The 24,673-nt window shown below is 50.7% G+C and overlaps 1 protein-coding gene across 2 annotated transcripts in view; it reads right to left on the bottom strand.

Moving 5' to 3' along the window:
* Positions 1 to 23,886, bottom strand: part of ELAC2 (elaC ribonuclease Z 2) — a 28,270-nt gene extending 4,384 nt beyond the window's left edge. The window contains exons 1-16 of one of the 2 annotated variants that reach the window (XM_067021848.1): positions 23,624 to 23,886; positions 23,014 to 23,064; positions 22,814 to 22,884; positions 22,010 to 22,074; positions 20,742 to 20,799; positions 19,887 to 19,955; positions 18,498 to 18,611; positions 16,970 to 17,028; positions 4,563 to 4,621; positions 4,402 to 4,474; positions 3,713 to 3,825; positions 3,415 to 3,510; positions 2,503 to 2,641; positions 2,341 to 2,426; positions 1,134 to 1,252; positions 111 to 207 (exon numbers count right to left, since the gene is read on the bottom strand). In XM_067021848.1, the coding sequence (XP_066877949.1) occupies positions 111 to 207; positions 1,134 to 1,252; positions 2,341 to 2,426; positions 2,503 to 2,641; positions 3,415 to 3,510; positions 3,713 to 3,825; positions 4,402 to 4,474; positions 4,563 to 4,621; positions 16,970 to 17,028; positions 18,498 to 18,611; positions 19,887 to 19,955; positions 20,742 to 20,799; positions 22,010 to 22,074; positions 22,814 to 22,884; positions 23,014 to 23,064; positions 23,624 to 23,856 (1,502 nt within the window). In that variant the 5' untranslated portion in view covers positions 23,857 to 23,886. Of the gene's footprint in view, positions 1 to 110; positions 208 to 1,133; positions 1,253 to 2,340; positions 2,427 to 2,502; positions 2,642 to 3,414; positions 3,511 to 3,712; positions 3,826 to 4,401; positions 4,475 to 4,562; positions 4,622 to 16,969; positions 17,030 to 18,497; positions 18,612 to 19,886; positions 19,956 to 20,741; positions 20,800 to 22,009; positions 22,075 to 22,813; positions 22,885 to 23,013; positions 23,065 to 23,623 lie in introns of both variants that reach the window. The other variant, XM_059048516.2, reaches the window with a different exon arrangement.
* Positions 23,887 to 24,673: the final 787 nt, after the last annotated feature.

Genomic DNA, 24,673 nt, shown 5'->3' with positions numbered 1-24,673 from the left:
AGCCAAGACGGCCTCCAGGGACGTACAGGCTTGCACCTCCAGGTTAGCCCGGCGGGTGGAGCAGGACCTGCTGAGAAAACCCCGGGCGCCTCCCGCGCGAGGATTAGTACCTGATGTTGATGAGAGTGGAGCTGACGTTCCGGAGCTTCATGGGGATCGCGGACCCCGTTCCGAGGAAGACCACTTCCGGATACCGGCCTCTGGCCTCTGTGGAAAGACACACGGCAAGCTGCTCACTTCTTCGGGTCAGAAGTGAGCTGGCACTGGAGTTACGTCCAGCTCCCCAGGAGGGGCCGGTGCTCTGACCTCCTTACACACGGGCCTGGGGCGCGGAGCGAAGGAATTCCACGGGCCTTTCTTCAGCAAAGTTGCTCTAAGTGTTAAACAGCTAGGGCCACCTTTTCATGCTACAAGTCAGCATTTATCTCCCGGGGCTGGGGCCCCCCGGCACAGGCCCTGCTGCACTTCGCAGGGGCTCTGAGGGGGGCCAGCTCCCCGGAGAAGAGGCAGAGCCGCCTAGATTCTGAAGATGGGCCCCGGGTGCACGTTTACGTGTGATCTAAATGGACCTTTAACGTGCAAACCAGAAACCCATCTCGAGCCCACGGCACGTGCAGCCAGGAGGTCATCTTCCCGCAATACCGGCCTGGCGCCAGCTGCGTTCAACCTGAACCCGCCCTCCGGCCAGCCTTGCCTCTCCGCCTCAATCGTGAGCTGAACACGACACTGGGAAAACCAAGCCCTGGACAGAGGTCGCGGAGTTCCCCCGACTGCTCTTCTGTCAGGGCGGCGAGAGCCCAGCAAGGTGAGTGCCGTGCCGGGAACCTTCCCTGGATCCTTCCCGGCAAAGCCAGGACTAGACTGCCAGCCCTGCCCAGGGCCTCACAGGAGGCCCCAGAGCCGCTGCGCTCAGCTCAGCGTGGGCCTCGCCAGGAGAGCCTGGGCACCGTCACCTGGCCTCCAACCTAACCGGTCCGGGCGGGGGCCGGCGCTGGTGGTCTTCAGCGGAGACCAGAGAAACAATGGCTTCAGCAGGTACACGGGGCCACGCTGACCCTGCACTCAGTGCTGTGCGAACAGCTGCAGGAGGGCAGAGGCCAGGAGACATGGGGGCTGGTCCCGGGCTGGCTCACCTGCCGGGGCCGGGCCGTCCTGCACCGTCTTCCTGTAATCCTGCACGCTCTCCTGGAAATTGGGCAGCTCCAGGGCCTCGGCAATGAATTCCTCAGGGTCGCAGGTCACGATGGCATCCCTGCAGGAAGGAGGCATCTCGGGGCATCAGGGGAGCGTGTGGCCCCAGGCAAGCACCCTGCCCATCCAGCTCAATCCCTGGGGACCTCCTGCAGAAAGTGCTTTCAAATCTAAGTGCCTGGGGCCGCTCCGCTCTCCTGCCCGGCAGACCTTCTCCCAGCTCAGGCCGCCCAAAACCTCTCAGCTCAAAGCAGGACGGGGCAGCCCTGGCACTCCTGACATTCGCGGGCGGACCGGTGCGGGCACTCTACGCAGCCTCCCAACCTCTGCTCGCTACACCCGCTAGCGTCGCGCACCCCCCGCGGCGGGGGGAGGGGAGGGAAGGGAGCCCCTCAGGGCCCCAACTATTACCGCGACCGTGCCCAGTGTCCAGCAGTGGCCCAGAATGGGCTCTGCCCGGACACAGACACCACGGCGTGCACAGGGCGCTTCCAGTTATTCAAGGGTGAGGCTGTAACAGTTAAAGACACAGGGCAGGAGGCGCCTCTCCAGGGACTGGCTGGCGTGAATGCGGCAGTGCCGTTGACCAGGTGCCGCGGGCACTGCCGCCCCCGACCTGCCTATCCCCCTCTCAGCGTCGCTCTAAGGGAACACGGTTCTCCTCAAGGACTTTTATATAAAGCACTTGTTTCGTTACAACAGCAAAAAGCTGGAAATGCCTCCAACGCACCAACACCCGTATCTGGAATACCGGCGACAGCGTCCTTGGCAGCGCCTCAGGCCCTAAACCCACGGTGTAGACGTGTATTTTAACACATCCCCACGTACTCAAAGATGAACACAAAATGTTAACCATCGCCGTGTCAGGTGATGGGATCGGGGCTGACTTTGTTCATCCTGCGCTCGCTCATTTTCCACGTTCCAAAACGACGCCCACACCCGGCTGCCGGCAGAGGCAGCTTCCGGGAAAGGATGGCCGTCAGCCCTCGCCTCCCCAGATCAGCGGCCACAGTCCGCCCCCCATCGTCTGTGGCTCTTCCCGGGTCCGACGCGGGGCCCACGCGGCCGAGCAGCCTGCACCACTGACCCCCGGCCCCCCCAGAGCGAGCCTGACGCGCCCCGCGCCCCGCCCGCTGAGACGGCACCGACCTCTGCCACTCGCGCCGGGGCCGGAGCTGGTACTTGAGGAGACACTGGCCGCGGACCAGGGGCAAGCGGGGGGCGAGCCCTCCTTCCTGCAAGAGAGGGAGCCGTGGTCTGCGGGGGGCAGCTGCCTGGGGGGCGGGGTGACGGGCCAAGCCGGGCTGCTACCTGGGGGCGGAGGCTGGCGAGCGGGGGGAAGATGCCGGGGTGGATGAGGCCGAGCTGCGTCTGGATCTTGTGGCTGCGGAGGTTGTGGACCGACTCGCACCGCTCGTTCAGAACCAGGTGCTGGGTGTCAGGCCCGAACCTAGGGCAGATGCGCACAGTCAGCACGGGGGCCTCCTGGGAAGACTCCCACCCACGGGGCGGGGCGGCCAGGCACCGGGAGCGTGCAAGGGGGTGAGCGACCTGTCCACCGAGGTCACCCTACGTGGCCAGACACAGCCCTGCTCTTCCTCCTCCGAGCCCGGCGTCTCTGCAAAGTCAGAGGCCCTGGGCGTGGGGAAGAGCGCCAGGAAAAGCAGCAGCAGGCACGGCGCTGGGGACTTGGAAACACAGGGAGCACGGGCGGGGGGGTGGGGGGAGAGGAAAACGGGAATGGGTGCCGGCACTCAGACCCCGGGGGGCAGAGGACCCGGGCGCCGAGGAGGGACTGCCGGGGCCAGCGGGGGAGGGCGGTGTCACCGCGTGTCACCACGCGCCCAGGTCCAACCCCAGCAAGTCCTTCCGCCCGGCGCCGGCCTCGGCCACCGAAACCAGGAGAGTGGGACCCGTCCTCCCCGTCACTGAATGTGGGTTGTCGGCAAGATCGGGAGAGGGAAATGCAGTGTGTTAAACACACCGCCTGACGTGTGGCAGACGTTCAATAAACTGAAGCTGCGGCTTTATCCTTGCAAGACTCTTCTTTAGGAAACACGCACGGGATGGTCCAGGGGCAGGATTTGTTCAGAGCTGAGGAAACCAGCCCCAGGCACGTGGGGACGCCCCCAGGATCCAGGAAAGGCGGGAACCCCAGGGAGAGCTCAGGCGGGGGGCAGGGGAGGCGGTGGAACCGCGGCTGGCGCGCGCCGGGGCTCCTACCTCTCCATCCACTGCTGGTATCTGCTGTCCAGGAGCACGTGCTCCGGGGTCATGTGGACCACCAGGGCCACGGGGGCTTCGGCTCTTCCTTGGAAACTGGGAGGAAGGAAGCAGGGGGCTCTGCTGGGTCAAGTGGTGCAAACTCACGACACACGGATCCGGGGCCGGGCAGCCGGGGAGGGCGCTGCGCGGAGCCGTGGTGGCCCAGGCCTCGGCCGGGGCAGCCACAGGCCAGTGCCAGGCCGGCCTTCCCGAGCAGTGGTGGCTCTCACCGCTCCGCCCGGAGGCCCCTCCTTACCTCCTGAAGGTGGCATTCTCACAGAGGGGCTGAATGAATCCTTCATCTGGACATTCTACCACAACAAAAGCGACCCTGGGGTCTGGGGCGGTGCAGATCTCTTCAGGCAAAATCTGTGAAGTCGCTGAGGTCAGGATGTGCTCCCAGGACACACCCTGGAGTCACCTGCTAACGCTGCATCACCCTCCAGAGAAGAGCCGACATAAGACCACCAGCTGCACCCTTCTCGCCCTCTCCGCTGACATGCAGGCAGGCGGCCACCGGCTGGCAGAGGGCATGTCACACCTGAAGCGGCCAGACGGCCCGGCATGGCACGCACGGTTCTCTCAGGTCGTGTGGTCCTGACGTCCTCACATCTTGTGACAACATCATTCCCTGAGGCCACGCATCCGCATTCCACCCTTATGGGGTCCACCCTGAGCTCAAGTACAAGGGAAAGCATCCATCCTATAAGGAGACCCCCAAATCCTAAAGAGACAACCTCCAGAAACGGCCCGACATGGCCAGCGCTGATGTGCAGGACAGGCCTAGACAAGAGACCCTATTTTATCGCTCAGCTAAGTGCTGAAATCCAGGCTGCTCAGTGCTCTCCAAAGTGATGTGTGCAGGGCCTGACCCAGGCGGTGACTCTGTCCAGCGCCCCGGCCCCTGCCCGCCACTGCTGAGACCGCAGCAACAGGGCACCTCACCTCTCTTCCTTCGAACGTGATGCTCTTCCCGTCCTTGACAGCAGCAATGATGGGTGCAATGGCAGCTGTTCCGCTGAAACGAGAGGCGAGGCCGCGGTGAGGGCGGGGCTCTGGGAGCTCAGCGCGCCCGGCGAGGCCCCCCGGCTGTCCCCGCCACTCACACTGGGAGGCCCAGCTCCTTCGCTTTGAGTACTAAGAAGTTTCCCTTCTTCATGTGGAGCTGTAAGGAAGAGATCTCCATGTAATTCCAGTGACTGATGAAGAAGCTTGGTTTTCATCATTCGTTTTGAAATCAGTTGAGTTTAGCACTCAAAGCTGAATGGTTTAAAACCAAGGTGTTCTATTTCCCATTAACTCCTTACACATCTAATAAAATGCAATCCATTTCCATATCAAATAAGACGCGTGCTCCAAGTACCTGGAGGGGGAAACACTTGCTTGTATCATCCTGCATGGCTCAAGTAACAGCCAAAGGAGCGTCACCAGAACACGTTCTAGCAGAAATGATCACGTAACCACCACGTGACACGGCATTCCAGTGACAAGGACAGGGTAGAGCGCGTGGATGGTTTTTCTCCTCTACTTTTCACGTATTCGGCAAAACTGTGCTGTTGCTTTTATACAAAGTTACAATAAAAAGTTCCCAGTATTCTCTTATTATGTTAAAAGGGAAACCAATACTCCTAACACCAAACCTCACGATCGTTCTGTACTGAAAAACTCACGTCCCAATATTTTAGAAATCCACATATTTCATACCTAGTAACAGGAAAAAGTCAGAAATGGCATAAAATGTTAATAAATCTTTCAGGGTTGACTTATATTTGAATTTCATTTTCTTCCTTAGATCTTTAGAAGCTATTTGCATTTCCTTTTAACTTCCTCAATGTAGGAAACTACTCTTAGGGCCAAGTCTCCAGTTTGGATCCAAAAGCCTTGTTAGGACTCTAGGATTTTCTATCTTGGAAAACATTATCCTAGAGGAATGATGACAGCTTAATGTGAGCACATAATACAAAGATGACAGAACTCAAATGACACCTTCAGGTGACGACATTAACAAGCACTGTGGTGGCCACAGACCCAGATGGAACCGGATGGAAGCAAAACGTTTCCGATGTTTCACAGGAACGTCAGGCCCAAGGCCGCCCAAACCCGTGCCTCCGCTACAAGCTTAATTCAACCCGCGGAGAAAGCTGCTCCCGTCTGAAAACCGAACGCCAGCTCACAGGCCCCCGGGCAGCAGATGGCTGCCCTAAGCCCAGGCTCCTATCGGACAAGAGCTTCTCAGACCCTCACACCCAGAGCTATTTCTCCCACCTCCCAGAACTTGAACTAGCTTTGCTTTACCGCCTTCTGAAGCCTTAGCCGAGAAGCAGCCAATTTTCAGGAAAGGGGAAAGGGGCTGCAAGTTGACACAGGGGGGGCAACAGCAACAGATGGGAGGAGGAGCCAGAGGCCAGGACACAGCCTGTGGCGACCTGGCTCCCAGGAGAGCCGCCCCCAAACAGCGCCCTGATCACACAGAACACACCATGCTCGACAGGACCTGTTCAGGAAGGACGGATGCAACGCCACTCAAAAGATTACCACGTAAACGGCTCTAAAAAATCATTCTGCTGCCTAAAAATTCAGACACACAGAAGTAACAAGCCTACGGGCAACAGTACTTAACTTTTATAAAAGTTAAGTACTTTTTATATCTAAGTAAAATAGATATAATCTATTTTTATAGATATAGATATTACTTTTTACTATCTAAGTAAGATGATGGAAGTCATACTGGCAACAATCTTACAACTAACAACTAATATTACTACTAACCTTTCATAACTGTGTTCACTTGCTGGTGTTAAAAGTTTTTACAAACGGATGAAAATTACAAATGTATTTTATAAAATCAACTTTACCAAAAAAAAAAAAAAAAAAAAAAAAATCAACTTTACCAAGTCGACTTTAAATCAAATATATTGCTTAAAAAAAAAAAAAAATCAAAGCTCACAAAAAAGCTATGCAGTCTTACCAGAGATCAGACCACTGTTTGCTGCAGGTTCTAGTATAATAAAATTTTAATGCAAAGTCCTACTGAAAGTAGGCAATTAGATCTGAAAAACACTTGACTGTAATAACATTTTCATAGAATTTGACCAACTTCAGTTTACCAATCTAGGCCTCTGTGAATGCTAGCCAATATTAAAATTAGTCCAGTGTCAACCCACCAAGGTCATGTGACTCTTCTGGACTATTAAACTTTGTTGTTATAAAATGAGAGAGAAAAAAAATTAGTCCAATGTCAGCAGCTTAATGACTATAGTAAGATGATATAAACTAAAACAGAATTGAAAGAGCCTAAATAAAGGCCTGATTCATTTGAAGGGAAATGAACCTTTTTGTGAAAAAGTAGTCTTTTGATCCTTCTCAAACTCTTCCAAAAAATCAAAGAGGAGGGAACACTCCCCAAGACATTCTATGAAGCCACCATCACCCGATACCAAAACCAGACAAAGACAACACCAAAAAAGAAAATGACAGGCCAGTATCTTTGATGAATATAGATGCAAAAATTCTCAACAAAGTATTAGCAAACTGAATCCAACAACACACAAAAAAGATCATACACCACAATCAAGTGGGATTTATCCCAGGGATGCAAATCAATCAATGTAATACACCATATTAACAAATTGAAGGATAAAAACCATACGATCATCTCAATAGATGCAGAAAAAGCTTTCAACAAAATTCAACACCCATGTATAATAAAAACTCTCCAAACGGTGGGCAGAGAGGGAACCTACCTCAACATAATAAAGGCCGTATGTGACAAACCCACAGCACACATTACTCTCAGTGGTGAAAAAACTGCAACGATTTCCTCTAAAATCAGGAACAAGACAAGGGTGCCCACTCTCATCATTAGTATTCAACATAGCGCTGCAAGTCCCAGCCACGTCATTCAGAGAAGAAAAAGAAAGAAAAGGAATCCAAACTGGCAGAGAAGAAGTAAAACTGTCACTGTTTGCAAGTGACATACTATACATAGAAAATCCTAAAGAGGCCACCAGCAAACTACTAAAGCTAATCAATGAATTTAGTAAAGTTGCAGGATACAAATTAATACACAGAAATAAATCTCTTGCAATCCTACACACTAACAACAAAAGACCAGAAAGAGAAACTAAGGAAACAATCCCACTTACCACTGTAACAAAACGAATAAAATACCTAGGAATAAACCTACCTAAGGAGGCGAAACATCTGTATGCAGAAAACCTTAAGATACTGATGAAAGAAATCAAAGATGACACAAACAAATAGAGATATACCATGTGCTTGGAAGAATCAATATTGTGAAAATGACTCTACTACCCAAAGCGATCTACAGATTCAATGCAGTCCCTATCAAACTACCAATGGCATTTTTCACAGAACTAGAACAAAAAATTTTACAATTTGTATGGAAACACAAAAGACCGCCAATAGCCAAAGCAATCTTCAGAAAGAAAAACAGAACTGTAGGAATCAGCCTCCCTGACTTCAGACTATACTACAACGCCACAGTAATCAAGACAGTATGGTACTGGCACAAAAACAGATATATATATTTATATATATAGATCAATGGAACAGGATAGAAAGCCCAGAGATAAACCCACGCATATACGGTCACCTTATCTATGATGAATCAGGCAAAAACATACAATGGACAGGGCTTCCCTGGTGGCGCAGTGGTTAAGAATCCACCTGCCAATGCAGGGGACACAGGTTTGAACCCGGGTCTGGGAAGATCCCACATGCCGCGGAGCAACTAAGCCCATGTGCCACAACTACCGAGCCTGTGCTCTAGAGCCCGCGAGCTGCAACTACTGAAGCCTGCATGCCTAGAGCCTGTGCTCCGCAGCAAGAGAAGCCACCACAATGAGAAGCCTGTGGACCGTGACAAGGAATAGCCCCTACTCGCCACAACTAGAGAAAGCCCGGGAGCAGGAATGAAGACCCAACCCAGCCAAACATAAATAAATTTTTAAAAATTAAAAAAATATATATACAATGGAGAAAAGACAGCCTCTTCAATAAGTGGTGCTGGGAAAACTGGACTGTTACATGTAAAAGAATGAAATTGGAACACTCCCTAACACCATACACAAAAATGAACTCAAAATGGATTAAAGACCTAAATATAGGGCCAGACACTGTAAAACTCTTAGACAAAGACACAGACAGAAGGCTCTTTGACATAAATCACGACATCTTTTTCGACCCATCCCCTAAAGAAAATTAAAACAAAAATAAACAAATGGAACCTAATGACACTTAAAAGCTTTTGCACAGCAAAGGAAACCATCAACAACACGAAGGGACAACACTCAGGATGGGAGAAAATATTTGCAGACAAAGTGACAAAGGATTCATCTCCAAAATACACAAGCAGCTCAAACAGCTCAATATCAAAAAAACAAACAACCCAATCAAAAAATGGGCAGAAGACCTAAATAGACATTTCTCCAAAGAAGACATACAGATGGCCAATGAGCACGGGAAAAGCTGCTCAACGTCACTAATTATCAGAATAATGCAAATCAAAACTACAGTGAGGTATCACCTTATACCGGTTAGAATGGCCATCATCAAAACATCTACAAACAATAAATGCTGGAGAGGGTGTGGAGAAAAGGGAACCTTCAATACACTATTGGTGGGAAGGCAAATTGATTCAGCCACGATGGAAAACAGCATGGAGTTTCCTTAAAAAACTAAAAATAGACTACCCATTACTGGGCATATACCCAGAGAAAACCATAATTCAAAAAAATACATGCACCCCAATGCTCATAGCAGCTCTATTTACAATAGCTAAGACATGGTAGCAACCTAAATGTCCACAAGAGAGGAATGGATAAAGAAGATGTGGTACATATATACAATGGAACATTACTCAGCCATAAAAAGGAATGAAATTGGGTAATTTGTAGGGATGTGGATAGACCTACAGAATGGCATACACAGTGAAATAAGGCTGAAAGAGAAAAGCAAATGTTGTATAATAACGCATATATGTGGAATCTAGAAAAAAGGTATAGGTTATCTTATCTGCAAAGCCAAAATAGAGACACAGATGTAGAGAACAAATGTATGGATATTAAGGGGAAAGCGGGTGGGGTGGGAGGAATTGGGAGACCTGGATTGACATATACACATCATTGATACTACTTATAAAATAGACACCTCTTGGGAACATACCATATAGCACAGGGAACTCTACGTAATGCACTGTGGTAACCTAAATGGAAGGGAAGTCCAAAAAGGAGGGGATATCTGTACGTGTATGGCTGATTCACTTCGTTGTGCACTGGAGGCTGACACACATTGGAAAGCAAACATACTCCAATAAAAATTAATTTAGGGGGCTTCCCTGGTGGCGTAGTGGTTGAGAGTCCGCCTGCCGATGCAGGAGACACGGGTCCGTGCCCCGGTCCGGGAGGATCCCACATGCCGCGGAGCGGCTAAGCCCGTGAGCCATGGCCGCTGGGCCTGTGCGTCCGGAGCCTGTGCTCCGCAACGGGAGAGGCCACAACAGTGAGAGGCCCGCATACCACAAAAAAAAAAAAAAAAATTAATTTAGGGCTTCCTTGGTGGCGCAGTGGTTGAAAGTCCGCCTGCCGATGCAGGGGACACGGGCTTGTGCCCTGGTCCGGGAGGATCCCACATGCCGCGGAGCGGCTGGGCCCGTGAGCCACGGCCGCTGAGCCTGCGCGTCCGGAGCCTGCGCTCCGCAATGGGAGAGACCACAGCAGTGAGAGGCCTGCGTACCACACACACACACACACACACACACACACAAACAAAATAAAACAAAAAAATTAATTTTAAAAAGCAATCCCCAAATCCTCAGAAATAATTCTGCTGTAATTTAAAAAACAAAAAAACCCACGGGGTCCATAGACATAATGGAGTATTACTCAGCCATTAAAAAAGAAAAAAAATGAAATAATGCCGTTTCCAGCCACAGGGAAGGAGGCAGAGGTGATCGTACTAAGTGAAGGTCGTGAGACAGGGAAAGACAAGTGTCATGACGCCACTCACGGGTGGAATCTAAAAGTGGATACACGTGAACGTTACAAAACAGACACAACCCCACGGACTTAGAAGAGAAACCTGTGGTTACCGAAAGGGAAAGGTGGTGGGCAGGGAGACATGAGCAGGGTGAGGTCAACATATACACACTACTATTTATAAAGTAATCAACAAGGACCCAGGCTCCAGCACAAGGAACCCTACTCAACACGCTGGAATAACCGATATGGGAAGAGAACCCAAAAAAGCACACACATAGGTCTACGTGTAAGGAAATCAAGTTCCTGCACACGGAGGAAAAAACAGCAGCGATAACAAAACCCGCAACACTGTAAATCAGCTACGCTCCAATAAAAAATAAAATTTAAAATCGAAAAAAAGAGAAAAAGGAAATGTCAAATCTGTGCCCCTCGGGCCTTGGTGCCCTGAGCTGGTGTCACATCCCTGGAGCCCGAGCAGGCTTGGGGCCCAAGGCTGGACCGTCAAGGGCTAAGGGAGCCCGGGAGGCCATGCCAGCAAATGGGCCCCGCACTCTCTCCAGACCCAGGCGGGCCCTCCTACAGTGCAGCCAAGCAGGGTGCGCCCAAAGGATGGGGGAGCCCATGGGCTGGAAGAGCTCCGAGAGTCCCCTGGGCTCCACACCTCCCTAGGGTCGCCCCACCTACCCACAGAAGACAGCACCCTCGGGAGAGCGGTGACGCCCGAGTGGGGACTGGCTGAAGGCGGGCCGGGCCGTGAGGGGGCAGGGCAAGAAGTCACGGGACACAAGCCTGGGGCGTTTCTTCTGGCCCGGTCCCCTCTAACTGGCAACCCAGGAACAGCACTTTGCCTCGGGCTCTGGTTGCCGGGGACCCAGAGCCGGTCGCGGAGAAATGCTGCCCCCTTGTGGCCGTTTCCCGTAACAACAACTTTAAAACCAGTGCTGAGGGGCACTTGATCTTCACAAGGCCTGCGGGGCTGTGAATGACACCTGCCCTCAAGAAATGCCCTGGGGTAAATCATCGGAAAAGAATTCAAAACAGGGCTGACTTTCAGCAGGCCAATTTCAAGAAGTAAATTACGCACACACTGCATTAAAAAAAAGCACATGGAAAGATACTCAACATCACTCAGTATTAAAGCAAATCAAAATTACAATGAGATATCACCTCACACGGGTCAGAATGGTGTCATAGTCAAAAAAAAAAAAGTCTACAAAGAATAAATGCTGGAGAGGGCATGGGGAAAAGGGAACCCTCCTACACCGTTGGTGGGGATATAAATTGGTACAGCCGCTATGGAGAACAGTATGGAGGTTCCTTAAAAAACTAAACGTAGAGTTAGCATATGATCCAGCAATCCCAGTCCCGGGCTTAGATCTGGAGAAAATCCTAATTCGAAAGGACACGAGCACCCCTGTTTTCAGGGCAGCACTATTTACAGTAGCCAACACGTAGAAGCACCCGAATCATCCAACGACAGATACCTGAAGCGTATGTGGTACATATATGCACTGGAATACCACTCAGCCATAAAAAAAAGAACGAACTAATGCCATTTCCAGCAACAAGGATGGACTGAGAGATTATCATACTCAGTGAAGTAAGTCAGAGACAGAAAGACAAATATTATATCAATTACAGGTGCAGTCTATACATTCATACACTCCAACTAAGTTACAAAAGAGAAACAGACTCAGACTAAGAAAACAAACTTATGGTTATTGTAAAGGAAAGATGGGGGGATAATTTAGGAGGTTGGTTATATTCAGTCCATGTTCAAAAAGGACCTACTGAGTAGCACAGGGAACGCTACTGAACACACTGTAAGAACTTATATTGGGAAGAGAAACCGAGAATATGTCAGTGTATAACGAAATCAAGTTGCTGTACGCCTAAAACAAACACAACCTTGGAAATCAACTCTACTCCAATATGAAATAAAAATTAAAAGAAAAAACAAGAGTGGGGCATGAAGAAGTGCTGCCGCCTTGTGGCTCTTTCCTGTAACAACAACTTTGAAACCCGTGCTGATGGGCACTGAATACTCACAAGGCCTGTGGGGCTGTCAAGGAAAGACACCTGTCCTCCAGAAATGCCCCAGGTAGGGCATCGCAAAAGAATTCAGAAGAGGGCAGACACTTGAGAAGCCAATTTCAAGAGGTGCATTTTACTTACCCCGTTTACCAAAAAAAAAACCACATGAAAAGATGTCCAACATCGCGAAATATTAGCGAAATGCAAACCAAAACAACAAGGTTTATCACCTTACACTGGTCAGAATGGCCACTGTCAAACAGTTGACAAATGATGAAGGCTGGAGAGGGTGTGGAGAAAAGGGAACCCTCCTGCACTGTTGGTGGGAATGTAAAATACACTATGGAGAACAGTATGGAGGTTCCTTAAAAAACTAAAGACAGAACTACCATATGACCCAGCAATCCCACTTCTGGGCATATACCCAGAGAAAACCATAATTCAAAAAGAGTCAGGTACCACAGTGTTCATTGCAGCCCTAATTACAATAGCCAGGTCATGGAAGCAACTTACGTGTCCATCAACAGATGAATGGATAAAGAAGATGTGGTGCATATATACAATGGAATATTACTCAGCCATAAAAAGGAACAAAATTGGGTCATCTGTAGAGATATGGATGGATCTGGAAAACTGTCAAACAGAGTGAAGTAAGTCAGAAAGAGACAAACAAATATCATATATTAAAGCATACATGTGGAATCTGAAAAAGTTGGTGTCCACAATTTTATTTACAAAGCAGAAATAGACACACAGATGTAGAGAAGAAATGTATGGCTACCAAGTGGGGGGGGGGTGAATTGGGAGATTGAGATTGACATGTATACACTATTGATACTATGTATAAAATAGATAACTAATGAGAACCTATTGTATAGCTCAGGGAACTCTACTCAATTCTGTGGTGATGTAACTCAGAAGGAAATCCAAAAAAACGGGATATATGTATACATACAGTTGATTCACTTTGCTGTACAGTAGAAACACAATATTGTAAAGCAACTATACTCCAATAAAAAAATTAGTACAGGGCTTCCCTGGTGGCGCAGTGGTTGAGAATCCGCCTGCGGATGCAGGGGACACGGGTTCGTGCCCCGGTCTGGGAAGATCCCACGTGCCGCGGAGCGGCTGGGCCCGTGAGCCGTGGCCGCTGAGCCTGCGCGTCCAGAGCCTGTGCTCTGCAAAGGGAGAGGCCACAACAGTGAGAGGCCCGCATACCACCAAAAAAAAAAACAAAAATTAGTACATCAGCAGTGTAACAACTGTAGTAAGATGATATAAACTAAAAGAGGTGAAGGAGCCTCAATAAAGGCCTGATTCATTTGAAGGGAAACAAAGCTTTTTGTGAAAAAGTAGTTCTTTAATCCTCAAACTTTTCCAAAAAATTGAAGAGGAGGGAACACTCCCCAAGACATTCTATGAAGCCATCATCACCTTGATACCAAAACCAGACAAAGACAACACCAAAAAAGAAAATTACAGGCCAATGTCTTTGATGAATATAGATGCAAAAATTCAACAAAATATTAGCAAACTGAACCCAACAATACACAAAAAAGATCACACACCACGACCAAGTGGGATTCATCCCAAGTTCACAAGGATGGTTCAACATACTCAAATCAATGTGATACACCACGTCAACAAAAGACAAAAAACACATGATCATCTCAACAGATACAGAAAAAGCATTCGACAAAATTCAACATCCATTCATGATAAAAACTCTTATCAAAGTACGTATAGAGGGACCATGTCTCAAGATAATAAAAGCTATTTATGACAAACCCACAGCCAACATAATACTCAAACGGTGAAAAGCTGAAAGCCTTCCTGCTAAAATCTGGAACAAGGATGTCCCACTCTCACCTCTTCTATTCAATATAGTACTGGAAGTCCTAGCCACAGTAATCAGAGAAGAAGAAGAAATTAAAGGTATCCAAATTGGAAGGGAAGAGGCAAAACTGTCATTATTTACAAATAATATGAGATTATATATAGAAAACCCTAAAGACTATACACAGAAACTACCAGAACTGATAAAACCAATTCAGCAAGGTAGCAGGATACAAGATGAACATACAGAAATCAGTTGCATTTCTTTACATCAACAATGAAATATCAGAAAAGGAATGTAAAAAAATAATACCTTTTAAAATCACAACCCAAAGAATAAAATACTTAGGAATAAACCTTGCCAAGGAGGTGAAAGATATATGCTGAGAACTATAAAACATTAGTAAACGAAGTTGAAGATGATTTAAAGAAATGGAAAGATATGCCACGCTCTTGAATAGGAGGAATTAATATTGTTAAAATGGCCATACTACCCAAAGCAATCTACAGATTTAATGTGATACCTATCAAATTACCCATGACATTTTTCAAAGAAGTAGACCAATACTAAAATTCATATGGAACCACAAAAGATCCAGAATTGCCAAAGCAATCCTGAAGAAAAAGAACAAAGCAGGAGGGCTTCCCTGGTGGCGCAGCGGTTGAGAGTCCGCCTGCCGATGCAGGGGACACGGGTTCGTGCCCCGGTCCGGGAAGATCCCACATGCCGCGGAGCGGCTGGGCCCGTGAGCCGTGGCCGCTGGGCCTGTGCTCTGCAACGGGAGAGGCCACAGCAGTGAGAGGCCAGCGTACCACCAAAAAACAAAGCAGGAAACATAACCTGCCCCCAGACTTCAGACAATACTACAAAGCTACAGCAAGCGTAACAGCATGGCACTGCCACAAAAACAGACAAATGGATCAATGGACCCAAACAGACAGCCCAGAAATAAACCCACACACCTACCGCCAATTAATCTTCCACAAAGGTGGCAAGAATATACAACAGGAAAAACAGTCTCTTCAGCAAGTGGTGTTGGCAAAGTTGGACAGCCACATGTAAATCAATGAAGTTAGAACACACCTTCTCACCACACACAAAAGTAAACTCAAAATGGCGTAAAGAATTAAACATAAGACATGACACCATAAAACTCCTAGAAGAGAACATAGTCAAAACATTCTCTGACATAAACCCTACCAATGTTTTCTTGGTCAGTCTCCCAAGGCAACAGAAGTAAAAACAAACAAATGGGACTTGATCAAACTTACAAGCTTTTGCACAGCAAAGGAAACCATAAACAAAATGAAAAGACAACCTGCAGGATGGAAGAAAATATTTGCAAACAATGCAACTAACAAGGGCTAATTTCCAAAATATACAAACCACTCATACAACTCAACACCAGAAAAAACAAACAACCCAATCCAAAAATGGGCAGAAGACCTAAACAGATATTTCCCCAAAGAAGACATACAGATGGCCAATAGGCACAGGAAAAGACACTCAACATCGCTAATGATTAGAGAAATGCAAATTAAAACTACAATGAGCTACCACCTCACACCGGTCAGAGTGGCCATCATTCAAAAGTCTACAAATAAATGTTGGAGAGGGTGTGGAGAAAAGGGAACCCTCCTACACTGTTGGTGGGAATGTAAATTGGTGCAGCCACTGTGGAGAACAGTATGGAGGTTCCTCAGAAAACCAAAAATAGAATGACCATACAATCCAGCAATGCCACTGCTGGGCATATATCCAGAAAAAAGTCTAATTCAAAAAGATACATGCACCCCTATGATCATAGCAGCACTATTCACAACAGCCAACACATAGAAACCACCTAAATGTCCATCAACAGAGGAATGAATAAAGATGTGGTACATACATACAATGGAATACTCCTCAGCCATTAAAAAAAAAAATGAAATAATGCCATTTGTAGTAACTTGGATGCCAACTAGAGATTATCATACTAAGTGAAGTAAGTCAGAAAGAGAAAGACAAATACCATACGCTACCACTAATAGATGGAATCTAAAATATGACACAAATGAACTTATCTATGAAACAGACTCAGAGACGTAGACAACAGACTTGTGGTTGCCACGGGGGAGAGGGGAGGGGGGGGGATGGCGTGGGAGGTTGGGATTAGCAGATGCAAACTACTATATATAGAATGGATACACAGCAAGGTCCTACTGCATAGCACAGGGAACTGTCTTCAATATCCTGTGATAAACCATAGTAGAAAAGAATACAAAAAAAAAATGTATATATGTGTATAACAACAGTCACTTTGCTGTACAGCAGTAATTAACACAACACTGTAAATCAACTACACTTCAAACAAACAAAAAAATTCCTAAAAAAAAAAAAATAGTCTTTAACTTCAGAAATTTATCAATTATTTCTGAAGTTCAAGAGGGAGGCTCACAGCCAAATATGAAACACATCTCTATAGACTGACTCTGGCTGGAAGAGAATCTGAAAGCACATACTAGCATCGGTGGTTTACTGGGAACCAGGGCAACTGTTTCCTCTGAACACAAGTGACGGTAGGAGCTGCTACCTTTAAATTACCGGAAACCCTTAGGCCACCAGACACATGTTCATGTGGAGGGACCAGCAAGGTGCTTACCTTACAGACAAAAGCTACGACCAAGGAGGGGTCCCTGCCATGCATTTTCTGGCCAACACCTGAGGAGAAACAAATCCGACCACACAAGGTAAATAGCAATGTCTCCAGGTGCCACAGATCAGGGATCATCGGATACCTAATCTGACTTCACACAAACTTAAATGGATGGAACTGTTCGGATACAAGGGTCAAAGATACACTGGTATTTTTTCTCAAGCAGATCTTTTCTTTCTCCTACTCGTGTTGAGACCTGAGTAAACAAAAATGCAAAATGACAACTAGAAAATGGCAAGTGAAATGTTTTAAAAAATGACACAGCGCTCCCCTGGTGGCGCAGTGGTTGAGAGTCCGCCTGCCGATGCAGGGGACGCGGGTTTGTGCCCCGGTCCGGGAAGATCCCACGTGCCGCGGAGCGGCTGGGCCCGTGAGCCATGGCCACTGCGCCTGCACGTCTGGAGCCTGTGCTCCGCAGCGGGAGAGGCCACAGCGGTGAGAGGTCCGCGTACCACAGGGAAAAAAAAAAAAAAAAGACACATTTTACTTAGAAGTGGAGATGAGGGGGAAAAATAAGTTGTAACGTGCTTTACAAATAAGTGTAAAAATATTGGAAATAACACAAAAGCTACAAGGCCTGCAGAAATGACGTGGGTGTCAGCCCTCACCCGAGCCACCCAAAAGGGACAGCACAGAGGGTCAGGTCAGCCCCTTGTCAGTCCTCAGACAGACACGGCCTCGGGGCAGAGACAGGAACGTATCAACCCTGCCCAGCCCTGGACAACAGCATCCTCGAGCAGCCCAATTCGTTTGATTCGTCTCATCCTGGAATTTTAATCCAGTTTCCCAGTAGGCTGTCATTCTGGAAGAAAAGGTGCAAATCCACTCGTTGATATGACTGTTTTGTCTGCTTAGCTGTTAGGTTTTGCACTCAGGAAAAATTAACTTGCGTTACTGCTGCCTTAACGAGAGACAAAAAGTTCACCGTGCCTTCTCTGCTCTGCCGACACTGTGCTGTAACACCTTCTTCGTGGCGGGGGGGGGGGGGGGGGGGGGGGTTCTGCAGGTATGATGGGCGCACATATAAAGAAGTGATTTTGATTGAGGGATGACACTCACTTGCTACAGTGAAATAGGAACTCAAAGAAAAAAATCCAAAGACTGTAACGAACTGTAAAGACTTAATGATCTGTACTGTATGATGAAATAAACAATGTAACTTTATACCAAAAAAAAAGGAGAAACACAAAGCCTCCCAATCAATCACTTGCCAGGTCCTGCTCTTCGTCTGGTTAAACTGAAGCCAAAGCTTAGGGCTCCCCAGGGCTGCGGATTGGCCCCCACAGCTTCGTGTGGCCGCTTTTAAAGACAACCTCTCACCTGCCCCACAGCTGAATCCTAACGCGGTAAGAAAAAGCATCTGTTTTGCACGCTGACCTTTCTTATGACAAAGATTCGAACGTAGGGCGGAGGGGGCCGGCGGATTAGGACAGACCCCCACCCCCAGCAGCGCCTGCTGTCCAAGCGCCATTACCATCCGCATCCGCCGGGTGCTGCTCCCCTTCCGCTGGTCCCGAGTCGGGAGACGGCTCTGGACTCAGCCCCTCTGGACTCTGCGCTGGCTGGTGCTTCCCATTCTCCTGTTCACCTGGTCGGGAAGGGAAACAAGCAAGTGGCACACGCCGAGGGCCAGCTCACAGCCAGGTCGCCCACTACGCCCACCTGTCCCCTACTGGCCACCTCCCCGCCTGGCTCTGGGCTGCAGGCCCCTCCTGCTCCTCTTGAGGTTCCGGCCCGGGGCCCAGCCCGACTGCAGCGCGGACTCGAGAGTGCGTGCTGAGCAGAAAGCACCCGCGCACTCAGCTGGTTTGTGCACCGCCACCGCGCTCCGTGCAGACCCTGGCCCAAGGTTCCCCGCCGCCACGAGCAGCGCCATTAACTGGGCAGTCAGGTCAGTCTCAAGGTCAAAAAACACTTCCCTGGCTGTCCAGCGGTTAGGGCTGCATGCTTTCACTACAGGGGCCCCGGGTTCGATTCCTGGTTGGGGAACTAAGATCCCACAGGCCGCGGTGCGGCGCACGGAAGAAATCCCTGCCCCAGGAGGCGGGCACACGGCTGCTGGTCTCAGCGACCCCCGCCCCACCCGGCTCTCTGAGCTGCCTGCTCTTCCGGGCTCGCCGGGCGGGCTCAGCACTGATCCCTCGCACCTGTCGGAGGGGGCGGGGCCACGTGCTGGAGCGGGAACCGGGCGGGGGCCCACCAGGCTGGGGGCGCGGCCGGGGGAGGACACGCGGGGAGAGTGAGCCGGGCCGGGCCGGCGCGGGCCCCTCGATCCTCCGGCGGGGGTGGGCGCTCGTCTGCCCCCCTCTGCACGCGGCAAGCTCAGACCAGGTGACGGTCGAGGGGCCGGCCCTGCACGTCGCTCACAGTCGGGAGACCGACACAGAGCGTGAACCAGACCCCAGGGCGGCACGGACGCGGCAGTGACTCACGTGCAGACTGCCCGTCTCCACGTCAGGACCGCACCTCGAGCCCTTCTGACCCCCACCCGCACTCCCGCCGGGCTGCCGCTGCTGCTCATAAACAAGGCTCGCCTGTGCCCACCTCTCCAAATCCTTGCATCCCAGGAGGGCACCCACACCCGTGGCAATGACCCCCGGGAATCAACGGGCACATCTGAGGGCAGAGCCCGATTACCTGACACCCCAGAGTGCAATCACGATCGTTACATACGAGGTCAACGCGTCTGTCCTCAAGGTCATAAGCTCCTCAAGGGCAGGAACTCCTCGGCTAAACTTCCTAATCATGCTCAGAACACAGACCCGGGTACACAGGCCAGCGATCGGGCAGTTTCTGTTGCCACCTGCCTTCCTGACCCCGGACCCACGTGCTCCACTCCCAGGAATCGCGGCGTCACACTCACTGTGGATGGGGATCTGGAAGACCGTCATGGTCTCGTCCTGGTATTCCGGCGCGGAGTGGGGGCGCACCGCTGCGGGGAGAAGACCACAGGACGGTGACTGCGGCAGCGCACGACGCGTGAGGACCAAGTCCGCATCGCTGCCCGCAGGCACCAACCTGCTCTGGAATTCTGGCGGGAGTCTGCGCTAAAGCCAGAACGTCCGAGCAAACGAAAGCGTTTAGGAAAACGGCGAAAACCTATTCTCATCAGCCACTAATATTCAGGTCAGCCACACGACGACCACAGGCGATAACCCGCTAAAATAAACACAGAGCCGAGCGAGACTTAAACGCGAGAGACACAGGCAAACGCTCAGCATCGCGAGGCCAGAGCCGAGCCTGTCAACTCGGAGACCCGGGACACACTCTGAAAGAAAATACTCGTGTTTCTACAGAAGAACAAGCCAGAGACGCACCGGGCTCTGCCGGCACATCGGCCAGGCCTCCTCCCATCGAGCGGCCACGCGCCTCCGGGCCCAGTCAGCTGCTCACAGCCCTTCTCCCTACAGGGGGCCCAAGGCCATTCGATGACGAGAACCACCTGTAGGGCCGGGGCGGAGCCCCGGGGCCCCAAGGGAGACCCGGAGACCCGCACGCAGCGGCACACATTCACTCTCTCCTGCCTCCCCTGCCCGCGTTTGGGGAGGAGCGGGAAGTGAGGGCACAGAAAGTGCAGCAAGCAATATTTCAAAAATTCATCTCGCGTAGAGGAAGCATTTGATTTTAAGGTGTAATTTCGTCAGCTTTTATGGATTCTGATTTGAGAGATGGGGACACATGAGGCAGAAATGGCAATGAGTCATAATCAAGGACATACCCAGGTCTATTCCTTTCAGTGGACCAGAAAATATTTTGATAGCTTCCAGATACTTTTCCTAAGAAAGAAAAATAAGGAAGTGAGCAGTTATGGCTGCACAGATAGAGGACACAGCAACGTTCAAGTACACGAGAGGCATCAAAGGTACCGACATAAAACCCAGTTCAGTATTTTGAACTTCCTTCACACAAGTATTTACTGAGTGTCCACCATATGTTAGATGCCAAGGGGTCAGCAGTGAAAAGATGGGGTCCCTGCCCTCACGGAACTTAGAATCCAGGGGAGGAGACAAAAACAATACAAATGACAACCAGCAGCCGTGGTGCTGAGGGACCTGCAGATACGAAAAACGCGGGGAGCTGGGATCCGACCCATCTGCAGCGTCAGGGGCAGCTCCTGAGCAAACGCCCTTTGAGGTGATCCCTGAAGGAAGGACACAGGCGGGGCAAGAGGGGAACTGGTGCGTGGATGAAGGCCCGAGACAGGAAGGGGCTTCCGTGAAGAGCTAAAAGCCGGCCCGCAGCCCCCGCCTGGTGACCAGGGCACAGATGCTGGGGCCGGCAGGACCTGTGGGCCACGTGAAGGTGTTTGGGCTGTTTACAATGAAGACCCTTGAAGGGTTTTAGGATGAAGTGACCCGCCTGCGGTTCCGCTTGGGAGGGGTCCCTCTGGCCGCGGCGCTGGACGGTCACGGGGGGGGGGGGGGGGGGGGCGGGATTGGACATGGGAAGCAATGGCAGTAGAAGGTGTAGGGACAGACCAACGAGAAGAAGACAGAGGGACGGCCATGCAGCATTATTCTGGGGACAGGCTTTGCAGGGCTGGCCTTTTACCCTAGCACCTAGGAAGTGAACCCTTATGCTAACAGTGTGTACACAACCTCTCGACAGTGTCCTAAGCTGGCTGGGAAGGGACGAAGACGTCTGAAGTTTAATACATAAGGATAAAAGCCGACATCTGTTGTGTCCATATGGCGTGCAACACCTGATAAAGAATGAGTGTTCTGCGTGTTACCTCGTTTAATCCTTAACAACTGCAAACCATTTCACAGATGAAGACACTGAGGCTCCAGAAAGGAAGTAACTCAATCAAGTCATAGAGTTAATAAGGTTTACGGACTCAGGTGTCTTTAACTCGAAAGGCAAAGTGTTTATGCCGCTGTCAATTAACTGTGGAGGGCAGAAGGCTGATTGGTAAAATTGGAAACCCTTGTTACTCACATTGAAATGGAGGGCTTAGCTTTGACAGCTGAGTCAGGAGAGACTCACCAGTTGTGGAGGTCCAGAGAGGACACACTTAGGAACCCCGGTTTCCTTTAAGGTAAGAATCATTCCTAAAAGGGAGGAATAAAATCAGATCTCTCATCACCCTGACCCGCAGTTGCGGCCAGGAGGCGCACTCCTTGCTCAGGTTGCTAGTTTTCTGCTTGTTGTGCACGTGCAGAGCAGAAGTGACACTGGCTACACCTACGAGAGACACCGACCATCACTCAAATGCCTCTAGAACAGGCAGGACTTGACACTAGGGTGAGGCACCTCGGGTGCAAAATCATGCCAAGTCAGAGGCAGGCCACAGATTCTGCACCCTGGGTGCTTCCTGGCCTCACCTGAGTCTCAGCGCTGGGAATGAGACTGGTTCAGCCTCCACTCCCTCCTACCCGCTCCACGAACCTTACAGAATCTGGCGGCAAAACAATCTCGACCCTTCTAATTGATGGGCATAAACAAGGGGGTACTCTGGACACTGGGCATCTGTGTGTAGCGAGTGGACGGTCTCAATGGTGAATATTGATATATTGACTATAATCACCATCACCACACTCTCCAGTTTGTCCCATACCTCCAGTCCAGCAACTCAGTAAATGAAGTAGATGGTTAACACCTGCAGGCAGCGTCTACGTTAAAACCTACTCTTCTGAGTCAGCTTTTGATTCTCCCTGCTGCAGCTGAGGGGGCCGGCATAAAGAGAATTCCAGAGCCCCCGGACTCCGAAGTCGGGCAAAAAAAGGGCCAGGCAGGTTAAAATCCCAGACACCTGCCCCCAGCCCCTGACCTGGGAAAGAATATACTCACCACACAGCCCTCCAACATTAGACCAGTGCATTCGGGTCAGGAATATGTTGTCCAAACGAGACACCTTCAGCCTAAGAAAAAGAAAGCGCTGGAGCAGGACAAAACAGAAGGACCAGGGACCCATTCTCCTGCTGTAACATTCCCTCCTGCCTCAAAGCCGCAGAGTCATTCCCCATCCCGCAGGAAAATGGCTGGCTCACTTGTGCTCCTGCATGAGTCGCTGGATGCCTTCCCCGCAGTTGAAGAGATACCTAGAGGACGAACATTACACCAGAGAGTCATTAGATTCGGTTCTGTAAAACCTCTGCCACCGTTTATATGCTTTGTTGTACACCACAGGGGAAAACAACTAAAAACACATGCTGTGCTACCAACCGCATTTCTGCTGTTGGGACGCTGGGGTTTGAACCCTCCTCAGCAGAGGCAGGGAGGGATCTGGGGCCTGAGTAGGCTCGAACTGGGGCGAGATGCGTCCTTTCCCTCTCACCTCCTCCGCAGACCTGCCCACCCCCAACACGGACTAGGGGGCCCTGGTCCTGGGGTGCACGGGAGGGGGCTCAGGGCTGACGCTTGGGAAAGGAACGCTTATACCCAAGTCTGTCTACAGGTCAGCGGGGCCTCCCGGAGCCACACGGACGGGGATGTAAGGGATCTAGGCTCTCGCATCCACCCTGGGAAAGGGGGAAATGGGCGGGGTACCAAGCCCAGGAAGGGGCCCCGATGCTCTGGGCGCTCAGCACTGCGGCCTGCGGGGCGGGGCTTGGCCAGGGGACCCGCTGGGCCGGCCGGACCCCGGCGCGGCGCACTGACCGGTTGAACTCGGAGAAGACGTAGAGCGCAGCGCCTGCATCCCGGCCGCCGGCCGCCACCACCTGCAGGTACACGGTGTTCGGGCCCCCGGGCCCCCACGACGGGCCACGCTTCTCCCGCGTGCGCAGGTGCCGCAGCGGGTCCTTGGGCGGCCGCGGCCGGCGAGTCGGCCCCTGCGACATGGCGCGCCGGGCCGCGCACCGCAGCCCTAGCAGCGAGCGGAGAGCCCACATGCGCCCGCTCCTGGGCGCAACCGGCGGCCAAGGTCCGCGTGCCCCAAGCCCCGCCCCTCCGCCCGCGTGGCGCCCCAGCCAGTCAGCGCGCCGCCAGCCGGGCCGCCCGCCTACGCGAGGCCGCGCGTCCAATAGGGAAGAGCCTCGCCGCTCCGGACGGGTCGATTGGCGGTGGCCATAGAGAGGAGGAATGCTAGAGCGCCCTGAAGGCTCCGCCCCTGGTCTCTTTCCGGCTTCCCCGCGTCAATTCTTTCCGGAAATCTTCCCTCGCCTGGGCGGGACTTCTGGGAGCGCAGGACCGGAAAAGGCAATGCCAGCCGGAGACCAGGTCCTCGGAGTGGAGTTGGTTGAGGGGTGATCGACCCGTACCCACCGACTCCGAGGTGTCCCCTTAGACAAGTTACCCCTTTGTGGTTGTTTTTAGGATTAAATGTGAGGAGATAAACTAGAGCTTTACCACAGAAGTGTTGCTAATTTTATTTCCATTGTAATTCGCGTGAATACACGTTTCAGATGTTTTTACTGGCTTGTGGAAAGAAAAGCAAGAATAGGGGTTAAGAGAAGCAGCTCTGGAACAAGGGAGTCCTGGGTCTCTTATTAGTTGAGTGATCTTGACCTCTCTGAGCTTGGTTTCCTTATCTGTCAAGTGCGGATAGTCACAGTATTCACTTCATAAGGTTTTTTAGAATTAAATCACCTAATAATATATTTTTTATTATCAAAATTATTTTAATGATTTATAAGCTGAACATCCTCCTTTAATTTTTTTTTAAATTGGGGTATAGTTGTTTTACAGTGTTAGTTTCTGCTGGACAGC

Source organism: Kogia breviceps, chromosome 19 (genome assembly GCF_026419965.1).
Source record: "Kogia breviceps isolate mKogBre1 chromosome 19, mKogBre1 haplotype 1, whole genome shotgun sequence".
NCBI lineage: Eukaryota > Metazoa > Chordata > Mammalia > Artiodactyla > Physeteridae > Kogia > Kogia breviceps.
This window is presented reverse-complemented; position numbering and strand designations above follow the sequence as displayed.